We start from the raw sequence: 19,481 nt of genomic DNA, 5'->3' as shown, positions 1-19,481 counted from the left end.
GCGGGTCGTGAGTTCATGGAATGCCCTGCCAGTAGCAGTGGTGCACTCTCCCTCATTATGGGCATTTAAGCGGGCATTGGATAGGCATATGGAGGATAGTGGGCTAGTGTAGGTTAGGTGGGCTTGGATCGGCGCAACATCGAGGGCCGAAGGGCCTGTACTGCGCTGTATTCTTCTATGTTCTAAATAGTTGCAGCCTCAGCACAGATCCCTATGGCACTCCAAAAGTTAACAGTTTGTCCCTCTGAAAATGAGCTACTTATCCTGACTGGAGATCAGATCTGAAAACGTGTTGCTGGAAAAGCGCAGCAGGTCAGGCAGCATCCAAGGAACAGGAGAATCGACGTTTCGGGCATAAGCCCTTCTTCAGGAATCCTGAAGAAGGGCTTATGCCTGAAACGTCGATTCTCCTGTTCCTTGGATGCTGCCTGACCTGCTGCACTTTTCCAGCAACACATTTTCAGTACTTATCCTGATTCCCAGTTTCCTGTTTGTTAGCCAATCCACTAACTATGCTAATATATCATCCACAATGCCACCAGATCTTATCAGCATCTTATTGATTGCTTTCTGGAAATTCACATGCACTACATCACCTGGTTCCCCTTTATCCACCCTACATGCTACTTGCTCGAATAACACTAACAAATGTGTCAAGCATTATTTCCCTTTCATAAAGCTGCATTGACTCTGATTGTATTATGACTTTTGCAAATATCTTACTAATACCTCCTTTATAATGGATTCTACCATTTTCTCAATGACAGATATGAGACTAAGTGGTGTATGGTTCCAGTCATTTTGTCTCCCTCTACTGTGCACTGCAGTCCTGAGTGAAGAGGTTAGCCAGCTGGCCTTGTCCACCAATAAGCTTCCTTTCATTTCTTGTAGTGACTCAAATGTTGAGGTATTGTGGCTGTTGCAAAACAAAAGCAACATGAGTACTTTCAGGATATAAGACAGTGACCATTGTAATTCCTAACTATCATCATATATTACCTGTGATGTTGAGGTGCCAGTGTTGACTGGGGTGGACAAAGTTAAAATTCACACAAAACCAGGTTATAGTCCAACAGGTTTATTTGGAATAACAAGCTACCTGACGAAGGAGCAGCACTCTGAAAGCTTGTACTTCCAAATAAGCCTGTTGGACTATAACCTGTTACGTTTTATATTATCTGGACATCGAAGAAAATAAATTCCTTTTGCTTGTGGTGCATCTTTGAATCTATACGTGTGTTCCACAAAGTGATGCGCATGTGGCTTATGGCACCCTGCCTCATGGGGAAGACTGCAATCATAGTCAAGCAGCATGCTAACTCTGCCTGCTTGTCCCAGGCAAGGTGAAATACGTTATTCTTAGTCATCCTTTCATGGACACTACCGGTGACCTACCTCAGGCAGCAGTGGACGGCAAACTTGGGAGATTTTATTTATCTGCTCCAGCCTGGAAGTATCCCCAATCCAAAACATTCAATGCCACTGTTACCTTCCCAGCTATTGACAATGCAAACTACATCCTGTTCTGAGGCTACAATTCTACCACCAAGAGATGACAAAAAGCTGCTCCCTCATAGTGCTTAAATTATGGGCACAGTGTAACCAAACGTTGCAACAGAGAGACCTAATTCCATCAGATCAAATGGATTGGAACTGGTGTTCATAGAAAAAGGCCTGATACTAACTGCCCTAATTTCTCAAACAGTTTTAATTTTAGTTAAGTTTAAAATAAAATTAACTTGCTTCTCTCTTGAGCAGGACAGAGTAAAATGTGCAAGATTCTGAACAGATGAAACAACAAGCTCACAATTGTACAATTTTGAATGCAGAAATGCAAATAAAGAGTACAAGGAAACAGTCCAGAATGTTAACAGCAAGCTATAATCAGTCCATCTTGTACAAACATTGATTTTTCAAAAATAAAACACAATTTAACTTAACACAGTAAATATATTTTTCATTGGGGCTGAAAATTTGAAAACATTGCATTACATTCTGTCCTGAATGTACAAACCTGTTCTTCGATGTTTTTTTCCCACTAATGTTAATGAATGGAAGAATGGAAAGAGAAATGAGGATTAATAGTGTGAGATGATAAAAAACAAGTGCACAACTTCTGGGATGAGTGACTGTTGCCTCTTCCAATATTTCCAAACTTCAGTAACATGGCCCCCTACTCCAAGCACCACTTGCTAGTCATGTGAGAGAAGAAATGATTCTCTGCATTTTTGCTGGGATGACATATTAAATGGTCAGTATATGCCTATATTCCAAAAGACTCCTCAATCTGCTGGTTTAATGCCACACAGTGTCCTTGGGGACACATATGAAAACTGCAGTCTTTGCTACAGCATTTGCCTGTTGGAGTTAACTCTCATCACCCATGGAAGGACTAAATGTATATGAACAGTAATCTAAATGTACTTCACATATAACTAGTCTATCGTCAAAGACAGTCAGAAAATATATTTACAGCAGGATCCTGAAGTAATCTTTGACATTTGAATGTTTTCTTCCCTGGTGATAACTCATTGGTCAACATTCCCCAACTGGGAAGAGAAACGGGCAAATTATTCTCAGTCCTCAAACACAGTTAGCTAACATTTTCCTTGAGGAAGCTGTCATCTATCTGGTACTCGTCTTCCGGTATTCTCTTAAAGATTAGAATTCATTGGTTTAGGTAGCATACTGGCATTATCAAGGCATTGCAAAACACTTCTTTCTGGATTCCTTTACCTTAAGACTTACTAAATAAAACAGATAATACAGCTTCTCATCCCATAAGTTGACTTTTAAGTTATACCTGAACAATGAAAACATATGACCATAGCTAGAGGGAAGCATACACATACACACAAATGGAAACAGATGGTAAATTTGGCTTAGGGTAAATATATTTGTCACCTACCTCTCCCCCAAATTACAGGGGGGGACAATTAGTCTTTGACTTGAATGAAATGCATGTATCCGTGGGGATTCTTCTTGTAATTTTTTGCAGTCTGAATTTCTAAGTCCACCATTGCGCCAACGGCTCAGTGATTCAAGCATAATTGCCAGTTCTCTAGAGTTTGGTTTTAACAAATGAAAATGATCATTCCTTTCTGATGCTAAACATTTTGGATTCTCTTAAAGAGACAGTATCTTTTATTTATTTGCATGGTTTAGATTTTGGTGCCCAGGGAAAAGCTGTTCAGGATTTCCTGGCATTACCAGAGGGCCCTGACTAGGATCACACGACAGAGTGGGAACTCGGCCATTTATGTTGGAACAACACTTAGCTTTAACTGAGTAGGAAGTGCTCCCAGCTCTGGAGGCAGTTTTGTCATCTATTTTAGGAAAAAAGGCCTGATGAGCAATATTTTTTATTACAGGAGAGGTTAGACATTTATCTGTCTGGCAGTTTGTCATGAGCAGAAAAGAATCTCTAATTAAATACTGGAAAATCAAAGGCATTGACTTAATTTCTAGCACAAACTCTGTACCGTTGCCACTGACTCCATCTCTCTCCCTCATAAAAGTCTGAGGATCAACTAGTCTATTCATAACTTCAATTTCATATTTGTTCCAGGTATCCATCAAAACACAGTAAGTGTCATCACTAAGACTGCCTAATTTCAGCACCAAGCCATTAGCTAATGCAAGCCAATTCAGCTTCTGTTGCTGAAACCTTCATCCATACCTTTATCACCTCTCGACTTGACTATTCTATGTGGCCTCCCACATTCAAACCTCCACAAACTTGATTCAAAAATCTCCTGCCTATGTCCTAAATCATACAAAGTACCATTCCCTTGTCACATGTACTTCAACTAACCTACACTGACTCCCAGCTACGTAACACTTCAAATTTAAAGCTCTCATCCTTGTTTGCAAATCCATTCATGATCCATTCACGGCTTCACCTCTCATCTCTGTAAATCATCCAACCCAAAAACTCCAAATGTCTGTACTACTCCAATTTAGATCTCCTATTTTATTTGCTCCAACAATGGAGGCCATACTTTCGGCTGGTGGGGCACAAAGCTTTTGTATGTCCTACCTAAGCTTCTATGCCTCCTAAAAATTGCTCCTTAAAACTAACCTCTTTGTTTTATATCCATCTGCCTCAATATTATATGTGGTTCAATATTAAATCTTGCTCCTTGGAATGTATTACTATATTAAAGCTGCTATTGTAACACAAGTTACCTGTGTTAACTGTTGTTATTGTGAAGGATCACAACAAAGGCATACATCAGATGTTCGATCTCTTTCACAATTGTGGTGGGAGCAGACTTCATTTGCAGTAATGAGTATTTGAACTCATCATTCTTTTCCTGGGTTCCTTTCCTCCTCTTTCGAATTTGTTAACTTTTGCTATTGGTTGCTAGTGGATAGTTCTCATGCGAAAATTACCAATCAAGGCTTCATAACTGAGGCTTTTCTCCTCATACTCAGTTTCAAGCAAAGATAATTCAGTAGACCTGAAGAAGGGCTTATGCCCGAAACGTCGATTCTCCTGTTCCTTGGATACTGCCTGACCTGCTGCGCTTTTCCAGCAACACATTTTCAGCTCTGATCTCCAGCATCTGCAGCCCTCACTTTCTCTCAAAGATTTTAACCTACTGCGAATCCTCTTACAAGGATGGCTTCCTTGAAGAAGCGCTCTTCCTCCCTCTACAAGGATTTCAGTGAGTCCCTCTCTCACTGCACACCCCAGGTCATCTCCTCTGCACAGAAGCTCTTCAGCCACGTTCTCAAACAGACCCAGATGGCCTCCTTCTTCAAGGACCACAATTTCCCGCCATTCCTGAAGAAGGGCTTATGCCCGAAATGTCGATTCTCCTGTTCCTTGGATGCTGCCTGACCTGCTGCGCTTTTCCAGCAACACATTTTCAGCTAATTCAGTAGACCACCAAGAGTGAGTACACTGGTTGATTCTCCTCTTTCCTAGTGTTGGACCTTTTTGGTCAGTTATAGTCTTCACTATGCAATCCCAACAAATAACCAGAAACAGAACCTGCAGACTTCCAAGACACAGTCAGTACCACAATCACTGGCATCCACTGAAACACTAAGTTAGAAGTAGACGTTCAAACTTAAATAAAAACTCTATTCACAAGTTCAGCTCCTGAATAGTTCCAGCTGTTCAGCAATGTGAGGAGAGTCCCTGGGCACACTGGCAATTGGAAGCATCATTGAAGCAGAAAAATATCTCATCAGGTACACTACAATCCAACAATTTCTGCTGGTGAATTAGTTGCTAATGGACACTACAATATAAAAAGAATGGAAAGTTTAGAAAAAGATTTGGACAAAGGGAACCAGGCAAGACTGCTGCAAAAAACCCTTTATCTCTGTTTTTCTTTCACATCTTGGTCACACAATGGTTCAAATTAGGGGGGCTCTCACTGCATCAGAGAGCAGACCTGCCTTTTGCTAAATGGAGAATTTCTAGTCATCTTGAGTTAATTACTGGTGCTACTAGATAAGTCATCCCACAGAGGATTTGGTCACATAAGCCTAGTCATGTCTAGCTTCAGTGACAGATCCGTGACATCTGGAAAGTAGTAGCCTTGTTGTGGGGTGGTGGTGGGGGGGCTAGTTTATAAGCATTGAAGCATGCTACATCAAGCTGAAAGGAAATGCACTGCACAGCACCTTTGAAAGCTAGAGGCATTTCTCCTACCAATAAATGAAAATTAATGGGTCAGAAGCACTGTAACAGACTGAATGAGATTGATTGAGTTCAACAATTTTTATGCTAATTCTAAAACAATTCTCACCCAAAGTTTGCTGAATCCACAAAGAAGATACTGTCACTTTAATCCGTAAAAAGGAAACAAAACATAAACTGAATTTTTAGCTTCTCAGGTTCTGAAGTTTATGTGAGCATATCAGTGAAAGCATTCAGAGTGAGTAGTACTTGTCTGGTGCTTTGCAAAGCATTTGGTGAAGTACAGCTGCCAGGTAGGAGACAAATACTATTTGACCTTTGTGAAGTGATTTAATTTGAGCTATGGTATAATTTCCCTGTTTTCCCAGAGTAGCTTTGGAAAATGAGGAAAAGAACCAATAGATTCTAAATTATTTTCTAATTATGCAGTAAAATGAGGATAGCCACAAGGTGAAGCACAACAGAAGTAGACAGTGCGTGAGTGAAAGAGAGAGAGAGAGAGGGACTTGTACAGAGAGAAAGATGGGAAGAGAGGAGGAATGAGATTTGAAATTGATAAGGTCATGGTGCTCACAAAAACAGAATTAAGTTTTAGATGGAATTATTTTAGATTTCACGATCCACCCCTCAAACTTCTCCATCATCCAAACTAACTATTATAGCTAACTGGCATTATGTGATCAACATGGGATTTTTTTTTCAGCCCTTACTTTGCAATCTGGAAGTATTCACTGCAACACATTGTAGAAAATGGTGCTAAACACCCTCAGCAAGTTAATTAGTCCTCTATTATTTTATGGGATAAGATATTTAATGCAGAGAATAAAGATATATTTTCTTTTTGAGCTAGCAATAAAACAATATTGCAAAGCAAATAAATAGACAAGCTCCTTTGACCAATTTGAAACTGAAACATCTTGGTGGGGCACATTTATACAGATTCACCTGCATCAAGTCAAAAATGCTTGTATAATGTAGGCATTCATATGCATTTTAGAGCATTTAGTTGGACTGAATTTTCTTCACCCTCATTAATCTAACTCATTGTTGGAAAATATGATTCCTTTTTGGCCAAGGTTTAATCAATTTATGTATTCCAGGGAACAACGATGAATGATCCATAAAACACAGATATGTTCCTGCTCCCTGGGAAATACAGAGCGAATTGATCATCAAATGATGCCGCTATGCAATTCAGCTTGATTACTATAAGTGACAGCTATAATGACGACAGACTGCTTGCTGATTCTGAAGCATGTGGCTCCAAAGAAAAATGAAAACTGAGGGGGAAAGTAAAGGAATTTGGGGAATAGGGTGAGAATTAGAAGAGATATAGAGCAGGAATAGTTGAACTTTCAGCTGAACAATTCAGGAAGGAACTTCTCATGCAGCAAAGGCTGGGACTGAAAGTAGAAAAATGTTTAGTCACACTGAGCACATGATACAGGAGAACATGAAGGAGACAGTAACACCACGTAATTACTGGGATGGAGATATGCAGATGTTATAGTGCAGCAAAGCACCCAGAACAGTCTCATAAGGTGAACACTGGGGTACAATGTCAACTTGCAGACCAGGTTCTGTAGCAGAATTATAATGCAGAATTAGTAAATATTTTCCATTTAAACCACATGACCACTCAAAAGTATATAAAAACGTTATTTTGTTGTTGTTCTAAAATTTGAAAATAAATTGCAAAAACCACTATTGTTTCCTATTGCTAAGTGTTACGTCCATATTCAAGTCAACAAAGCACTTTGCTCTAGTGACAATATAGTGGCTCGAGACCATGCATAGCCCCTGAGCCAAAGACTCAGAAATTCAATTATTTTTGCACTGACATTTCTTATTTGCTGGATTAACTGATTTGACTTTTGTGCAGTTGAAAATTTGGAAATTATATTATTATTTCTGTTTTATTAATGGATAAAACCCAAATTTGGGTACCAAGCTCAGTTAATGGTAACATTAATTAATTTTTTGTGCAATCTTAAAAGTGAAAAGCTTGGGCATCCTGATATAACCCTATTCTGTTAGGTCCAAATTCTCAAATTCATGTGTTTTATAATAGTTTGAGAGTTCAGAGAAAACTCTTGCATCATTCCCCATGAAACTACCTTCTCCCTACATTACTCACCTTGGCCTGGGTCACTTCATGATTCTAAGAGTCTGGTAGCTGTTTCTTCTGAATGGCCATGGCCTCCACTGGGGCACTGCTAAGTTCTGATTGGCCAAACCCCAGATAAATGAGTACAATTTTCATCCCTTGTGGAAAGGTGCAGTTGCACTGCAGGAGTTCAGAGGAGGTTCATAGATTGATTTCAGAGATGAGGGGGTTTGTTTGTTAAAGAGAGATTGAGCAATTTAGAAGAATTAGAAGACCATTAAGAATAATGAGCGATCTAAGTGAGGTTTATAAGGTGCTGCAGGAATTGACAAAGTAGACATAGAGAAGATGTTCCCTCACATGAGACAATCTAGAAGGAGATGTCATTGTGTTAGGATAAGGGGAGCAGATTTAAGACAGAGATAAGGAGAATTTACTTCTTATAAGAGATTGTGAACCTGTGGAATTTGCTATCCCAGAATATGGTAGATAGAGTCATAGAGATGTACAGCACGGAAACAGACCCTTCGGTCCATTTGTCCATGCCGACCAGATATCCCAACCCAATCTAGTCCCACTTGCCAGCACCTGGCCCATATCCCTCCAAACTCTTCCTGGTCATATACCCATCCAGATGCCTTTTAAATGTTGCAATTGTACTAGCTGAGAACCACTTCCTCTACTGTTCATTCCATACACATACCACCCTCTGCGTGAAAAAGTTGCCCCTTAGGTCCCTTTTATATCTTTCCCCTCTCACCCTAAAACTATGCCCTCTAGTTCTGGACTCCCGCACCCCAGGGAAAAGACTTTGCCTATTTATCCTATCCATGCTCCTCATGATTTTGTAAACCTCGATAAGGTCACCCCTCAGCCTCTGACGCTCCAGGGAAAACATCCCCAGCCTGTTCAGTCGATTCCTATAGCTTAAATCCTCCAACCCTGACAACATCCTTGTAAATCTTTTCTGAATTCTTTCAAGTTTCACAACATCTTTCCGATAGGAAGGAGACCGGAATTGCATGCAATATTCCAAAAGTGGCCCCCTAACCAATATCCTGTAAAACTACAACATGACCTCCCAACTCCTGTACTCAATACTCTGACCAATAAAGGAAAGCATACCAAACGCCTTCTTCACTATTCTTTCTAGCTGCGACTCTACTTTCAAGGAGCTATGAAACTGCACTCCAAGGTTTCTTTGTTCAGCAACACTCCCTAGGACCTCACCATTAAGTGTATAAGTCCTGTTAAGATTTACTGTCCCAAAATGCAGCACCTCGCATTTACCTGAATTAAACTCCATCTGCCACTTCTTAGCCCACTGTCCCATCAGATCAAGATCCTGTTGTAATCTGAGGTTACCTTCTTCGCTGTCCATGACACCTCCAATTTTGGTGTCATCTGCAAACTTACTAACTATACCTCTTATGCTCACATCCAAATCATTTATATAAATGACAAAAAGTAGTGGACCCAGCACCTATCTTTATGGCACTCCACTGGTCACAGGTCTCCAGTCTGAAAAACAACCCTCCACCACACCCTCTGTCTTCTACCTTTGAGCCAGTTCCGTATCCAAATAGCTAGTTCTCCATGTATTCCATGAGATCTAACCTTACTCACCAGGGGGAACCTTGTCAAACGCCTTAATGAAGTCCATATAGATCACATCTACCACTCTGCCCTCATCAATCCTCTTTGTTACTTCCTCAAAAAACTCAATCAAGTTTGTCAGACATGATTTCCCATGCACAAGCCATGTTGACTATCCCTAATCAATCTTTGCCTTTCCAAATACATGTACATCCTGTCCCTCAGGATTCTCTCCAACAACTTTTCCACCACCGATGTCAGGCTTACCAGTCTATAGTTCCCTAACTTGTCCTTACCACCTTTCTTAAACAGTGGCACCACGTTTGCCAACCTCCAGTTTTCCGTCACCTCACCTATGACTATCGATGATACAAATATTTCAGTAAAAGATGCTGAGACATTGAGTAATTTTGAGGAGATAGATAGATTTTGATTAGTAATAGGTCGATGGATTATGGAGAGTGGGCAGGAAAGTGGAGTTGAAGCCAAGATGAGATTAATGATGATTGTATCAAATGGTGAAACAAGCTCAAGGGGCTGAAATAGATATATCTGCTCCTAGTTCTTGTGTCCTAAACCATTTATGCCTATAGTTTTGATTCCAGGGGAATGCTTACTGGTAGCTAGTGATGTATGTGCCTTCCTAAAAACAGGCAAGGCAAATCTTTCTCAAAGTCTGTGGCCAACAGGTGAGATCTCAGTTTCCTCAGCATGATTCTGCCCAGGATGAGCAGTGCAAGCTGAAAATCTGATCTTCATAGAATCTCTTTAATGCAGAAAGAGGCCTTTTGGTCCATGAAAGAGCATCCCACAGAGACCCAACCAATTCCCTATAACCCCTACATTTATCATGGCCAATCCAACTTGCCTGCATACCTTTGAACTGTGAAAGGAAACTGAAGACATGGTAGAAACTCACACAGACACAGGGAGAACGTGCAAACTCCACACAGACAGTCGCCCAAGGCTGAAAGTGAACTGGGGGTCCCTGACACTCTTAGGCAGCAGTGCTAATCACTGTGCTACTATGCTGTTGTGCCACACTCTTACTTGCATAAATTACAGTATTCCACTGGGAATGTGTGACATCCTCAGAAAATATTTAGTTTTCAACAGAATGCTTTTGTGCATTGTCAAGGAAACTGAATACAAAAATAGTGGAGATTATTCTTCACTTCTGCAGGGCACTTGTGAGAACACATCTGGAGTATTGTGTGCAGTGTGTGTCACTTATTTAAGGAAGAACATAAATGTATTGGAGGCAGATCAGACAAATTGGGGCAGAAGACGGTTGCAAAGGGGGAGTTGGTTAAGAATGAGATAACAAAGAGGTCAGAGACAGTATGTTCCTGTTAATGTGAAGGGCAAGGTGTTAGGTGCAGGAAATGCTGGATGACTGGAGAAATTGAGACTCTGGTCAAGAAAATGGAAGCATATATTAGGTATAGACAGACTGGATCGAGTAAATCCCTAGAAGAGTATAAGGGCAGTAGGAGTATAATTAAGATGGACATGAGGATGGCAAAAAGGGGACTTGAGATACCTTTGGCAAATAGAGTTAAGGAGAATACAGAGAGGTTCTATAAATATATTAAGGGCGAAAGAATAACCAGGGAGAAAATAGGGCTCGTTGAAGATTAATGTGGTTATCTGTGTGAGGAGCCATAGGAGATACCAAACAAATGTTTTGCCTCAGTATTTACTATGTAGGAGGACAAGGAAGTTAGGGAATTTTGGAAAATAAATAGTGATGTCTTGTAAAGAGTCCATATTACAGAAAATGAGATGCTGGAGGTCTTAAAGACGCATAAAGGTAGATAAATTCCGGGGACTAGATCAGATTTGGATTTCTGGTCAGTGTGGATGAATCATAGAGTCACACAGCATGGAAAGTGACCCTTCACTCCAATCAGTCCATGCTAACCCTAATCCCAAACCAAACTAATCCCACCTCCCTGTGCTTAGCCCATATCCCTCCAAACATTTTTTATTCATACATTTATCGAAATGTCTTTCAAACGTTCAAATGTACCTGAATCCACCACTTCCCCTGGAAGTGCCACACATGAACACTCTCTGTGCAAAACAATTGCCCCTCATGTCTTTTTTAAATCTCTCTCCTCTCACCTTAAAAGTATGCTCCCTAGTCTTGAACTCACTCACACTAGGGAAATGGCACCTGCCATTCACCATCCCAATCTGACCTCATCTCATTTGCCAGCATTTGGCCTATATCCCTCTAAACCATTCTTAATCATATACACCCCCAAATGCCTTCTAAACGTTGCAATTACACCGTCTCCACCACTTCCTCTGGCAGTGTTCCATACACAAACTACCCGGTGCATGAAAATGTTATCCCACGGGTCCTTTTTAACTCTTTCCCTTCTTACCTTAAACATATGTCATCTAGTTTTTGACTCCCACACCCTAGGAAAAAGACCAATGGCTATTAACCAAGGCCCTCATGCCTTTATAAATGCATAAGCTGGACTGAAGGGTCTGTTTCCATGCTGTATGATTCAATGACTCTCAGGCTTACTCAACTAATGTCTGTAATGGGCAGGTAGTCTTATGAGAGAAGGTTGGACAGGGTCGTTTTGTACACATTGGAAGATTAAGAGGAGACTTGATTGAAATATACAGGATTCTGAGGGGGTTTCAAAACATAGATTTGGGAAGAAAACTTCCTCATGTGAGAGAATCTAGATGAAAATGTGAAAATGGTCACCTTTGAAGTCAGAAATGAAGAGAACTTATTTGTCTCACAGGAATGTATAATGAGGCAGACTTGATTAGGGTGTTTAACGTGAAGGAACTCTGGGGGCAGAGACAAGATATGAACAAATTCACCTTGCAGTTTGAGAGGGAGAAATTGGAATCAGATGTATTGGTATTACAACTGGGGAAAGGTAACTACAAAGTCATGAAGGAGGAGCTGGCTTTGAGGCAGATTGGAAGTGGACCCTGGCAGCAAGACAGTGGAGCAGGAGTGGCAGGAGTTTCTGAGGATAATTTGGGAAGCATAGCTGAAATTCATCCCAAGGAAAAAGTAACAAAGAGAGGAGCACGAGGTAATCAGGACTAACAAGAGCAGTAAACAACAGCATAAAAGTAAAAGAAAAATCACACAATGTGGTTAAGATTAATGGGAAGTCAGAGGACTGGGAAGCTTTTAAAAATCAGCAGAGGGCAACCAAGAAAAGCAATCAGTGGAGATGATGAAATATAAGGGCAAGCAATAATAGGAAACAAAGAAATGGCGGAGGACTGAATCGGTACTTTGCATCAGTCTTCATGGTGAAAGACACTAGTAGCACATGAGAAGGTTACGAATGTTGGTCAGCGAATGGGCCCAGTATGGACTCGTGGCAGTCGGTGAGTAGGCCCAACGTAGGCTCGAGTGGGCCCAGCAGGGAAACCCACAGTGGCGGTGGACAGATGAGACCAACTTAGAGCCAACTTAACCTTCATCACTTAACCTTCATCTCTCTAATGAAACAGCCTCAAGATCTCAACCTTTTCTCATAAGACCTTCCCTCCATACCAGGCAACATCTTGGTAAATCTCTGCACACTCTCCAACGCTTCCACATCCTTCCTATAATGTGGTGACCAGAATTGTATGCAATACTCCAAGTCCGGCCGCACGAAAGCTTTGTACAGCTGCAACATGACCTCGTGGCTCCGAAACGCAAACCCTCTACCAATAACGCTAATACACTGTATGCCTTTTTAACAACCCTCTCAACCTAGGTGGCAACTTTCAGGGATCAATGCACATGCACACAGAGATCTCTCTGCTCATCTACACTACCAAGAATCTTACCATTTGCCCAGTACTCTGTATTCCTGTTACTCCTTCCAAAGTGATTCAACTCACACTTTTCCACATTAAACTCCATTTGCCACTTCTCAGCCCAGCTCTACAGTTTATCCATGTCCCTCTGTAACCTGCAACATCCTTCTGCACTGTCCACGACTCCACTGACCTTAGTGTCATCCGCAAATTTACTAACCCATCCTTCCATGCCCTCATCCAAATCATTTATAAAAATGACAAACAGCAGTGGCCCCAAAACAGATCCTTGCGGTACACCACTAGTAACTAAACTCCAGGATGGACATTTCCCATTAACCACCACCCTCTGTCTTTTTTCAGCTAGCCAATTTCTGATCCAAATCACGAAATCACCCTCAATCCCATGCCTCCATATTTTCTGTAATAGCCTACCATGGGGAATCTTTTCTAGCGCTTTATTGAAATCCACATACAACACATTAACCACTTACCCTCATCCACCTGTTTGGTCACCTTCTCAAAGAACTCAATAAGGTTTGTGAAGCACAAATTACCCTTCCCAAAACCATGTTGACTATCCCTAATCAAATTATTCCTTTCTAGATGATCATAAATCCTATCTCTTATAATCTTTCCAAAACTTTGCCCACAAGAGAAGTAAGGCTCATTGGTCTATAATTACAAGGGTTTTCGCTACTCACCTTCTTAACCAAGGGGACAACATTTGCTATTCTCCTATGAAAACATAAAGATCAAAGCCAAAGACTCTCCTCCCTAGCTTCCCAGAGAGTCCTAGGATAAATCCCATCTGGCCTAGGGCGACTTAACCATTTTCACACTTTCTAGAATTGCTAACATCTCCTCCTTATGAACCTCAATCCCATCTAGTCTAATAGCCTGTATCTCAGTATTCTCCTCAACAACATTTTCTTTCTCCTGTGTGAATACTGAAGAAAAATATTCATTTAGCGTCTCTCTGATCTCCCGAGACTCCACGCACAACTTCCCTTACTGTCCTTGACTGGCTCTAATTCTACCCTAGTCATTCTTTTATTCCTGACATACCTATAGAAAGCTTTAGGGTTTTCCTTGATCCTAGCTGCCAAAGACTTCTCATGTCGCCTCCTGGCTCTTCTTACCTCTCTCTTTCTGGCTAACTTGTAATTCTTAAGTGCCCTAACTGGGCCTTCACATCTCATCTTTACATAAGCCTGCTTGTTCCTCTTGACTAAAGGTTCAACTTCTTTAGTAAACCATGGCTCCAGTGCTCGATCACTTCCACCCTGCCTAACAGGTACATATTATCAAGGATACGCAGTAGCTGTTCCTTGAACAAACTCCACATTTCAATTGTGTCCATCCCCTGCAGTTACCTTCCCCCACCTGTAGACCAGGTAAACTACAACCCAGGGTTCTGAAAGAGATAGCTGAGGATATTGTGGAGGCATTGGTGTGATCTTTCAGAAATTATTGGAGTAAGGGAGAGTCCTAGAGGACCGGGAAATGGCTAATGTATCATCCCTGTTTCAGAAGGGAGGGAGGCAGATGGGAAATTACAGGCTGGCTAGTCTGAAATCAGTCATTGGGATGATTTTAGAATCCATTATTTAAGATTGAGATTGCAGACAACTTGTAACTACATGATAAAATAGGGCTAATTCAGCATGGCTTTGTCAAGGGGAGGTCACAACAAAATATTCTGTTAGATATCTTTGAGGAGGTAACAAGCAAGTTCAATAAAGGAGAACCAGTGTATGAGATCTAGTTGGATTTCTAGAATGCCTTTGACAAGGTGTCATAAATGAGGCTGCCAAATCAGATAAGAGCGTATAGTTTTGGGGCAAGGTACTGTCGTGGATAGAAGATTGGCTGACTGGCAGAAGGCAGAAAGTGGGGATAAAAGGGTCTTTTTCAGAATGGCAGCCAGTGACTTGTGGTGTTCTGCAGGGATCAGCACTGGGACCACAATTATTCACATTATAAATTAACAATCTGGATGAAGGAACTGAGGACATTGTTGCTAAGTTTGCAGATGACACAAAGATAGTACTGAGGAAGCATGGAGGCCGCAAAAAGAGTAGCATAGGTTGGAAGTGATGTCCAAGTGCCAATGTTGGACTGGTTTGGACAAGGTCAAAAATCACATGACACCAGGTTATAGCCCAACAGGTTTATTTGAAAACACTAGCTCTCGAATCACTGTTCGTTCATCAGATGTTAGTGAGAGACGAAGGCCTTTGACACAGAACATATAAGGAGAAGATCAAAGGCTTATACAACACATGCTAGGAGAGTGGGCAAAGAAGTGACAGTTGGAATACAATGTGGGAAACTGTGAAGTTATGCACTTTGGTCAGAAAAAGAGGCATTAACTATTTTCTAAATGGGGAAAGGCTTTGGAAATCTGAAGAATAAAGGAACTTAGGAGTTCTAGTTTAGGATTCCTGTAAGGTTAACATGCAGTTTCAGTCGACAGTTAGGAAGGCAAATACAATGTTAGCATTCCTTTCGACTGAAGGCCAGAACACAAGAACAGAGATGTGCTGCTCATGCTGTATAAGGTTCTGGTCAGACTGTATTTGGAAAATTGTGAGCAGAATTGGAAGTGTGTGCTGTCCTTGATGTGAGCCAAGTGAGGTTCACAGGAATGATCCTGGGAATGCAGAGTTTGTCGTATGAGCAGCAGTTGAGGACTCTGTACTCAATGGAATTTTGAAGAATGAGGGGTTCTCATCAAAACTTACTGAATACTGAGAGGCCTGGATAGACTAGATGTGGGGGTGATATTTCCACCTGTCGGATAGACTAGGACCTGAGGGCACAGCCTCAGGGTGAAGGGATGATCCTTCAGAACTGAGATAAGAAGGAATTTCTTCAGCATGAATGGGTGAATCTGTGGAACTCATTGTAATAGAAGGTTGTGGAGGCGAAGTCATAATGTATTTAAGATAGGTTCTTGATTAGTAAGGGGAACAAAGTTTGTGGAGAAGGCAGGAGAAAATTTCAGCAAATTCGATGGGCCAATTGGACTAATACTGTTCTTCAATCATGTAGTCATATGGTCATGTATCTTTGAAACTCTCTTCCTGAAAGATCAGTGGAAACAGAGTTTTTGAATATTTCTAAGACAGAGATAGATGAGTTCTTGTTAAAAAAGGGGGTGAAAAGGGGTAGAAACGTGTAGTTGAGGTTACACTTAGATCAGTCGTGATCTTAATGAATATTACAGCAGGCACAAGGACCTGAATGGCTTATTCCTGTTCCTAATTTGTATGTTTGTATATTCTAATAGCTGGAGAGATGGAAAACTGATCTGCAGACGGGTCCAATGATATCAACAAGGGATCATCTTCAATTTGTTGCTGGATTTAAGTTCTAGTGAGAGCACTGGCATGGGATCTTCTTTACATTTCCTCACTTTAATAGATGACCCACACCTACTGCACCTCCCAACAAGCTCAATGGAACCTGTTGACATAAATCATCATAGGTTTTATTGCGATCCTAGTGAAGATCCCCAGTTCTTTACTGCAGTGTGAGGTCATTGGCCAAAGTGGGTGATTATTCTATTTTGCCAGGCATTCCAACCAGAACTCTATCAACAAATACATTGACTTGGATCCCGTTTATCACCCCTGAGAAAAAGAACAGGAAATTACATCACCACAGGAAATGGCATCACCAACCCACGGAAACCCAAATGCATAAATAAAAAGCAGACCATACCACCAGTACTTCATGTGGAGGCTCACTGATGATGTTACCTAGTATGGTGACAAAACGTTTAAAACCAAACCTTCCAGCTCAGCGAGCAAACCTGCATCCAGAACCACAACCTGAGCTAAAACATTCCTCAAAACTCATTTAGATTTCTATTTAGATTTCTATTAAGGGTTTATTGTTACGTGTACTCAAGTATGAGGTACAAGAGTACAGTGAAAAGTGTACAATGTCGCCATCTTACGTACAAAATTCCTAGGTACAAAATCTTAGGTGTAGATATAGAAAATAAAGATATAGGTCAGCACTACAGTCTTAGAATCATAGAGGTCTACAGCATGGAAACAGGCCCTAACTTGCCCATGCTATCCATTTTTCACAATTAAGCTACTTCCATTTGTTTGCGTTTGGTCCATATTCCTCCGTACCTATCTCATCCACGTGCCTGACTAAATGTTTCTTAAATGATGAAATTGCATTTGCTTCCAACACTACCTCTGGCAGCCCATTCCAGACACTCACCACCCTCTCTGTGAAAAAACTGCCCCTTTGGACCCTTTTGTATTTCTCCTCTCTCACCTTAAACCTATGCCCTCTAGTTTTTAAACTTCGTTACCATTGGGAAAAGCTGTTGGCTAGCTATCTTATCTACTCCTCTCATGATTTTATAGACCTCTATAAGATCACCCCTCAGTCTCCTATGCTCCGGGGGAAAGAAGTCCCAGCCTACCCAACCTCCTTATAACTCAAACCTTCCAGTCCATGTAGCATCCTAGTAAATCTTTTCTGCACTCTTTCTGGTTTAATAATATCCTTTCTATAGTAGGATGAGCAGAACTACATGTTGTATACCAAATGTGGCCTTACCAACGTCTTGTCCAGCTGTAACAAGATATCCTAACTCCTATACTCAATGCTCTGACTGATGAAAGCAAGCATGTCAAAAGCCTTGTTCCTCATCCTGTCTACTTGTGATTCCACCTTCAAGCAGCTATGAACTTGTACCCTGGATCTCTTTGTTCTATAACACTCCCATGACCCTATCGTTGACTGCCCTGATTTGACCCACCAAAATGGAACATCTGCATTTATCTAAATTAAACTCTAAAGTCATTTTAGTATAAAAGTGGAAAAATAAAGAAATAAAGCTAAAATGTCAAATATTACATGGGTCTGCAAATGCTCCAAGTTGAGCTTACCCCAATAGGGCTCATTCTGCCCTGCACTGGGTATGCTTTCCTGTACGGTGCTAAGACTCATCTGTATTCACCAACCACCTGTGCTGTTGACTGTTGCAAGGCTTTGACCCAGAGTGCCGCTTCACCACTGCCATCATCCTTCAAAACCGACTGCCATTGCTGCCACCTTTCATTGCTGACCACCACTGATGCCATCCTTCACTACCGCCATCTGGGCTTGCATTGGGCCCCAGCCGCTGCTGTGCTTCATTGCCACCTTAGTCACCTCACTGCAAAGTCCCGCTCTAGTACAGCTCCAGACATTGATGCAGCATGATGCTGCCTTCTGGCTGACATCAATGCCCCACAGCCACTGCTTGATTAAGCAACTTGATTTCTCACCAGGGATCTGACTAAATGAGATTTTGTTTCATTGCACTTGAGCCTGTTGGCGGATGCCACGAATCCCAGACTCATAATTTTTAGTCTATGGTGAGTTAAAAATATTGGGTGAACAGGGTCTTCCTTGCTTATGGTGCTAATTCTGACTGGAGTTTGATAGCAGAAGCCCTTTATCTAATGTGTTGGGAATACATATTTAAGGACAAACTTGGAAAACTGGGAGATTCAAAGTATTTTTTTTTAGATTAGATTATAGATTATATTACAGTGTGGAAACAGGCCCTTCGGCCCAGACTGGAGTTTGATAGCAGAAGCCCTTTATCTAATGTGTTGGGAATACATATTTAAGGACAAACTTGGAAAACTGGGAGGTTCAAAGTATTTTCTGGATTGAAAAGGGTGTTACCATGTGACTTCTTGGAAATTAAGACAACAGTTTAATGTGTGCTGTGGTTGGCCTTTGTGCAAATTGTTGCCCAGAAACCCTTTCTGATTCTATTGTACAGATTCAAGCTTCAGACTAAAGAAGGCATTTCAAAGCTGGAAGTGCTTCCTGAAATCCTTTTCTCAGGAGAAATTTTTGAAAACTGATAGAATTATCAAATACCAGTATTTCTGTTTCCTGCTAAAATCAGAAGGGAAGAAGACTCAAATCCAAGTTGACTGGAATCAGAATTGGACATCTATCTATGGCTGTCAGCAATTTGGCTTCATCAACATGAAATTCAGTGGAAATGAAAAGTCATTATATTTTATCATTCGTTCCTGACACTTAGCCCTCAGGGATTTCCTTTTCCTTTTTGAAATGCATTTTCTCCACATCCTTTTGCATTTTTATTTATTCATCCATGGGATGTGGGTTTCACTGGCTGGACCAGCATTTATAGCCCATCCCTAACTGCCTGGAGTGCAGTTAAGAGTCAATTGCATTATTGTGGATCTGGAGTCACATGTAGACCAGGTAAGGATGGCAGATTTCCTTACTGAAAGGACATTAGTGAAATAGATGGATATTCCTGAC

At 41.1% G+C, this 19,481-nt stretch overlaps 1 protein-coding gene across 2 annotated transcripts in view; it reads right to left on the bottom strand.

Annotated features, from left to right (window-relative positions):
- LOC122563760 (potassium voltage-gated channel subfamily KQT member 4-like) overlaps positions 1–19,481 on the bottom strand; it is a 631,877-nt gene that overhangs the window by 98,724 nt on the left and 513,672 nt on the right. For both annotated transcript variants that reach the window (XM_043717964.1, XM_043717965.1), the window contains exon 9: positions 2,909–3,061. In XM_043717964.1, coding sequence (XP_043573899.1) covers positions 2,909–3,061 — 153 coding nt within the window. The remainder of the gene's footprint in view (positions 1–2,908; positions 3,062–19,481) is intronic.

This window comes from Chiloscyllium plagiosum, chromosome 27 (genome assembly GCF_004010195.1).
Source record: "Chiloscyllium plagiosum isolate BGI_BamShark_2017 chromosome 27, ASM401019v2, whole genome shotgun sequence".
Lineage (NCBI taxonomy): Eukaryota > Metazoa > Chordata > Chondrichthyes > Orectolobiformes > Hemiscylliidae > Chiloscyllium > Chiloscyllium plagiosum.
The sequence above is the reverse complement of the archived record's forward strand: the minus strand, read 5'-3'. Positions and strand labels throughout refer to the sequence as shown.